This window comes from Lolium perenne, chromosome 4 (genome assembly GCF_019359855.2).
Source record: "Lolium perenne isolate Kyuss_39 chromosome 4, Kyuss_2.0, whole genome shotgun sequence".
NCBI classification, from domain to species: Eukaryota; Viridiplantae; Streptophyta; class Magnoliopsida; order Poales; family Poaceae; genus Lolium; species Lolium perenne.
Window position 1 is genome coordinate 275,633,195 of NC_067247.2, and position 6,899 is coordinate 275,640,093.

At 48.5% G+C, this 6,899-nt stretch overlaps 1 protein-coding gene across 1 annotated transcript; it reads right to left on the minus strand.

The window, feature by feature from the left end:
• Positions 1–3,270: 3,270 nt before the first annotated feature.
• LOC127347641 (uncharacterized) lies at positions 3,271–3,693 on the minus strand. The gene has a single exon (XM_051373809.1). The coding sequence runs from the start codon at positions 3,691–3,693 to the stop codon at positions 3,271–3,273; it is 423 nt and encodes a 140-aa protein (XP_051229769.1).
• Positions 3,694–6,899: the final 3,206 nt, after the last annotated feature.

The following is a 6,899-nucleotide window of genomic DNA, read 5'->3' on the forward strand; positions in this document are numbered from 1 at the left end:
GGAAGGCTATACAGAGCTTGGCCATAGCTAGTGCATCGGATCTCCTTCCCATTAGCATCTGGGAAGGTGCAGGTGGCCAAAGGTGGGAAGTTTGGGATCTGGTGCTGAAAGTACAGCTGAGCCCATAATTGAATAAACCACCAGGGGCCTCCTGTTTTAACTGTCTTTTGGGAGAGCAGTTTGACAGACATCAGTTGAAGAGATCGATAGATCTCTCCAAGGAACAGTTTGCCAAGGCCAAGTTGAGTGCCTTTGGCGAGTTCATAGGCCAGGGAAAGGTAATTCTTGGTGGGGGCGAGTGAAGGACCACAGAATATGAAGTGCTCCAGCCAGAAGTTTAAGAAGGCGGTGTGCTCTCTCTCTGTCACGGGGCCTTTGGTTTTCATGTAACGCCTGAGGTAGGCGCCCCAGCTTGTACACTCTGTTTTAGAGGAAAGGGTGAAAGGGAACTTTGGCAACTTAAAGGCAGAGGGGCTTGAAGATGCAATGTCCAGGCCTGTGATCATGGCCACGTCCAGTAGGGTTGGTGTCATGGGGCCATGGCCTAACATGAAGCAATTCAATGCATCAGACCAAAAATAGCCGATGGTTTTCAGAATGTTCTCATTCTTTTCAAGAGGAGACAATGATAATGATAAAGCATCAGCTATCCCTATCGTTTCCCAGGTGGCATAATGAGTTTCAGACACTCTACTGTACCATGCCACCCAACCTTCAGGGGGATTAGGCCAGGCTCGCAGGCAGTCGGCCCAGGAAGTCAGATCTAGATTCTGGTTCACAAAGGGGATTCTATTGGCCTCGCATGAGATTAAGTGAGCGGGACTCTCGGAGGAACGGGGGCCAAGACACATAGAATTTGGGAGAGAAGGATGCGGCAGCAGGATGTCTGAAACCTAAATTAATAATGTAACAGGGCATTAATTCAGGTGTTTGCTGTTTAATCCTAACATTGGTTCGAATGGCGAAGAGGCGATTGAGGATTACCTTCAGGCCGGAGACCATGGTGTTGGCGCTGGATGATTCCGCCATTTGATGCGCTGTGGAGTTGGGTCGGATTGGTTGAGATCTGAGGTTCGAGCGATTTGGGGATCTGAGTTGCTTTCTCAGGCGGAGGTCGCAGGTTACCGTTTGGGGGGGCAATTGGGTTGGCCTTACTCGTGTTTTGTGGTGGAGGCCGATGTGATGCTATCGGCTCTTTTGGGCATGACCCGACGAAGAAAGAGAAAAATGGAGTGATTTTGGAATTGTCATTTCCAAAACCAGGGGGCATGTGTTATCACCAGAATTTGACCGGATCAGAGGTGGGCCGCGATTAAAGATGGGCTTGAAGAATATACTTGGAAGAAATACATGAATCGGCCTTGTATACAAAGTTTGGGCTAGTTTGCCCGTGTATCTGTAAATATAGTAGGATACGTGTCCTGTAAATATAGTAGGATACGTGTCGGTTAGTTAGAATTTAGCTCGAGCACGGTTGGGATTATTCCCACGTCAGAAAGTCTACGGACTATAAATATGTATCTAGGGTTTATGGAATAAACAACAACCACGTTCATCACAAACCAATCTAGGCGCATCGCCAACTCCCTTGTTTCGAGGGTTTTCTTCCGGGTAAGCATCATGCTGCCTAGATCGCATCTTGCGATCTAGGCAGTAACGTTTATTCGTTGTTCATGCGTTGCTCGTGCTGAAGCCTTGTTGATGGCGAGCAACGTAGTTATCATAGATGTGTTAGGGTTAGCATTGTTCCGTCGTGTTACATGCTTTCGTCCATGCAACCCTTAGATGTCTAGCCGCCCTTACGCCTGTCTTGATCGTTATTTAGTAGATCCGATCCGTTATGATTGCTCCTTGTTCTTCAAGGATTAGTTTAATATCTGCATAGTTAGGCCTTACAAACGGGTTGAAGGATCCAGTGGCACGTAGGGTGTAGTTTGCTAGCCCTAGACAGGATGTTCCGGGGATCAACTTCATGTTGGTTTTTAGGCCTTGTCTAGGGTCGGTTTATGATCACCGTGCGTGGCCGCCAGGCTCAATCACGCGTAGGATGTTCCGATTATGTGGTGAAAACCCTAAATCGTAGTAGGTCGTTTTAGCTTTATTTCGATCAAGCAGGACCACCATGTGATCGTACACCTCGTACGAATCATGGGTGGATCGGCTCCTTGAGCCGATTCACAGGATAACCTGAGAGCCGATCGAGGCTCGTATTTAATGTTTACGTGTATGCCATGTAGGAAACTAAGCGAGGCAAATCCATCACCTTCCTGATCAGGTATAGGTCAGGTGGCACGCCCTTGCACCAGCATCGGACGTGCGTGCCGAGTCTTTGCGGGCCGTCGCTCGAGGGACCAGGGCCAGCCGCAGTCTTGGCAGCCTCCCGGCTATACTTCTTCACGGTGCAGTGCTTCAGCGAGTTCTTCCACCAGCCTGAGCTCAGCGTTTGAAGGTCCATCCCGGTTCTCCTGGGACCTCATTTCTGCTAACTCACGCTGTAGTATCCGGATTTTTTTTGCGGATAAGTGCCGCCGCTGGTTGAAAGTCAGGTGTAAGCGGTGACGGGCCGTCAGCGGCGCGGCAGTTTCGGGCTCAGTTAGCTACGTATGCGAGCTCCCGCGGAAAATGAAGAAATAAAACGGCCTACGTAGGCCGGCTCGCAGTTGCCGCGTAGTGCCGCAAATCGCAAGAGAGATTCCAAGACAGTACCGACCCCGTCGAACCAGGGTGCCTGGGTCTACCAGATCCCGGTCAATATCTGCAACGCGGCTTAGAGCATCTCCAACAGGCGCGCTAAAACGCGGCGCGGTAAACCTCCGTTTCCGCGCGCTGCAAACCGTTGGCGCGCGTGATACCGAATTTCCCTCCGCCGGGGGCTCTATTTTGCAGCGCGCGTTGGTGCGGGAAAAAACCACCTCCGCCGGAGGCTCTATTTTGCAGCGCGTTTCGACCTTTTTTTCAAAATTAATCAAACGAACAATGAAAATTTCATCGAAAATACGAATATAATTAAAAGTTCAACGATACAGCGCGACATAGAGGACGAAAATGTAAATCTAAGCTACTCGTCCGAGTCCCAGTTGAAGTCCGACGAGTGGGTGCTCGGAGTCGTCTCCGACACTGGCGTCATCGTCCACTCGAAGGAGGAGGAGGAGGACAGAACGATGGGGACGGCCCTGCGCCGTTCTTCTTTTCCTCCTCCTTCCTCGCCGCCTTCTCGGCCCTCGCCGCCTTCCTCGCGGCGGACTCGGCGCGGCGCTTCTCGTGGCTCGCCTAATTCTTCGCTTTGAGCGCCGCCTTCTCCTCTTCCTTCTGCGCGTAGAAGGCCTCCATGGCAGCGACGTCTTCGGGGAAGCGGCGCGCCCACTCGAGGCGCAGCGCCTCGTCACGCTCGGCGATGAGGAGGCGCTGCTCCAACTCCCGCTGTAGGCGCTGCTGCTCGCGCGTGATGATCGGCGGCGGCGGCGCGAGCATCTCCGCTTGCTCCCGCGTGAAGACGTCGTGGAAGTTCATCGTCCGCCGGGAGCGGCCGAGACGCCAGGCGACGGCGTCGTACGCCCGCGCCGCCTCGTGCGCCGTATCGTATGTGCCGAGGCGGATCCGCTCGTCGCCGGTGCGGATCTCCACGTCGAACCGGCCGCTCGGTCGCGCCCGAACGCCGTGGTAGCCGGAGGCGGGGCGGCGGCACGGAGGCATCGTCGGCCGGCGCGGAGGCGGGAGAGAGGGAGAGGTCGCGAGAGAGGCGGAGCGTCGGCACGGAGGCGGGAGAGAGGGAGAGGTGGGGGAGAGAGCGGAGCGGCGTGGACGCGTGGAAACTTCAGTCAGTTGGCGCGTTCGCGCGTGTCGCGTTTATAGCGCGCGCGGCAGCGGACGCGTCAATTCTCCCGCGCGGGATAGCGCAAACGCGGACGCGCGGCATAGATTTTAGCGCGCGCCCTTTTTCCCGTGTCCGCTGGAGCTGCGCGCGAGCGCCCGCGCGCGCCAAATTGGTAGTTTTTTTGCCGCGCGGTGATACGTCTCAAACGTATCTATAATTTCTTATGTTCCATGCTACTTTTATGATGATACTCACATGTTTTATACACATTATATGTCATTATTATGCATTTTCCGGCACTAACCTATTGACGAGATGCCGAAGAGCGATTCTTTGTTTCTGCTGTTTTTGGTTTCAGAAATCCTACAAAGGAAATATTCTCGGAATTGGACGAAATCAACGCCCAGGGTCTTATTTTTCCACGAAGCTTCCAGAAGACCGAAAGGATCACGAAGTGGGGCGACGAGGCACCGCCACACTAGGGCCGCGCCGCCCTAGCGTGTGGGGCCCCTGTCAGCCCTCCGACTCCGCCCTTCCGCCTACTTAAAGCCTTCGTCGCGAAACCCTCTGTACCGAGAGCCACGATACGGAAAACCTTCCAGAGATGCAGCCGCCGCCAATCCCATCTCGGGGGATTCAGGAGATCGCCTCCGGCACCCTGCCGGAGAGGGGAATCATCTCCCGGAGGGCTCTTCATCGCCATGATCGCCTCCGGATCGATGTGTGAGTAGTTCACCCCTGGACTATGGGTCCATAGCAGTAGCTAGATGGTTGTCTTCTCCTCATTGTGCTATCATGTTAGATCTTGTGAGCTGCCTATCATGATCAAGATCATCTATTTGTAATGCTACATGTTGTGTTTGTTGGGATCCGATGAATATTGAATACTATGTCAAGTTGATTATCAATCTATCATATATGTTGTTTATGTTCTTGCATGCTCTCCGTTGCTAGTAGAGGCTCTGGCCAAGTTGATACTTGTAACTCCAAGAGGGACTATTTATGCTCGATACTGGGTTCATGCCTCCATTGAATTTGGGACAGTGACAGAAAGTTCTAAGGTTGTGGATATGGTGTTGCCACTAGGGATAAAACATCGATGCTTTGTCTAAGGATATTTGTGTTGATTACATTACGCACCATACTTAATGCAATTGTCTGTTGTTTACAACTTAATACCGGAAGGGGTTCGGATGATAACCTGAAAGTGGACTTTTTAGGCATAGATGCATGCTGGATAGCGGTCTATGTACTTTGTCGTAATGCCCTGATTAAATCTCATAGTACTCATCATGATATATGTATGTGCATTGTTATGCCTTCTTTATTTGTCAATTTCCCAACTGTAATTTGTTCACCCAACATGCTATTTATCTTATTGGAGAGACACCACTAGTGAACTGTGGACCTCGGTCCATTCTTTACATCTAAAATACAATCTACTGCAATTGTTCTTTACTGTTCTTCGCAAACAAACATCATCTTCCACACTATACGGTTAATCCTTTGTTTTCAGCAAGCCGGTGAGATTGACAACCTCACTGTTACGTTGGGGCAAAGTACTTTGATTGTGTTGTGCAGGTTCCACGTTGGCGCCGGAATCCCTGGTGTTGCGCCGCACTACACTCTGTCACCAACGACCTTCACGTGATCCTTGACTCCTACTGGTTCGATAAACCTTGGTTTCTTACTGAGGGAAAACTTGCTACTGTACGCATCACACCTTCCTCTTGGGGTTCCCAACGGACGTGTGTTAACTGCACGCATCAAGCACTTTTTGTGGCGCCATTGCCAGGGAGATCAAGACACGCTGCAAGGGGAGTCCCCACATCCAATCTCTTTACTTTGTTTTTGTCTTGCTTTACTTTACTTTATTTACTGCTTTGTTTGTTCTCTATATCAAAAAATACAAAAAAAATTAGTTGCTAGCTTCACTTTATTTACTATCTTGTTTGCGTTCTCTATATCAAAAACACAAAAAAAATTAGTTACTTGCATTTACTTTATTTACCTTTTGTTTATTCCATCATGTTTCCTCCTAAGTTCACTCTGGAAAAAATACCGGTAGGACAAGGGTCTATCATTGTAAGAGATAATATAGAAGACTTTTTCACCCATGTTAGTATGGATGAAGATTTTGAAGATATACCATTATTAAAAGTTGCTCCTACTTATGAAAGTGCTTCTGCCTGTTTAGTACACATGTTGGAAACTAGATTTGTTAATCTCAATCCCATAATACAACATATGTTTCTTACACTTTCTGATATGGAGATGGGAGAAAAGAGAGATTTTGTTTTAAAAGTCCTTGTTAGAGAATTTGAAGATATAGCTAAAGAAGCTAGAAAGTTTTTATCAAGCATAAGAGGCTTGGTTTGTTCCCTGATTTTAAAATAACACTTGAAAAGATGGACATGGATAGAATAAGGTACACTAGTAATGTTAATTGTGGTAAGGAAATTAAAGCACCGATACCTAGTAAGCTCCTAGGAATGCATGAAGCTCTAGAAAATAATTATGCTTGGCTTGTTCCTGAAAATTTGTTTGATGAGAATAGTAAGCCTAAAAGTACAAAGAGGAGTTACTTATATAGACCAGATACAATGCATTGTTGAGGAAACTCCCAACACCCCTGGTAATGATGTCGATGCTTCATCTCTTGATAATACTTGATTCACACTTTCTGCGCCTAGCTGAAAGGCGTTAAAGAAAAGCGCTTATGGGAGACAACCCATCATTTTACTACAGCACTTTTGTTTTATATTTGAGTCTTGGAAGTTGTTACTACTGTAGCAACCTCTCCTTATCTTTATTTTATTGCATTTTTGTGCCAAGTAAAGTCTTTGATAGTAATGTTGATACTAGATTTGGATTACTGCACAGAAACAGATTTCTTGCTGTCACGAAATTGAGCAGCCCCTACTGTAGAAAATTTAGAAAAATCTGCCAATTTACGTGCGTGATCCCCAGATATGTCCGCAACTTTCATTAAATTTGAGCATTTTCATCTGAGCAAGTTAAGTGCCCCTGAAAAATTCGTCTTTACGGACTGTTCTGTTTTGACAGATTCTGCCTTTTATTTCGC

Excerpts from the sequence above, each read along its gene's own strand:
- LOC127347641 (XM_051373809.1), bottom strand. The coding sequence starts at position 3,693 with ATGCCTCCGTGCCGCCGCCCCGCCTCCGGCTACCACGGCGTTCGGGCG.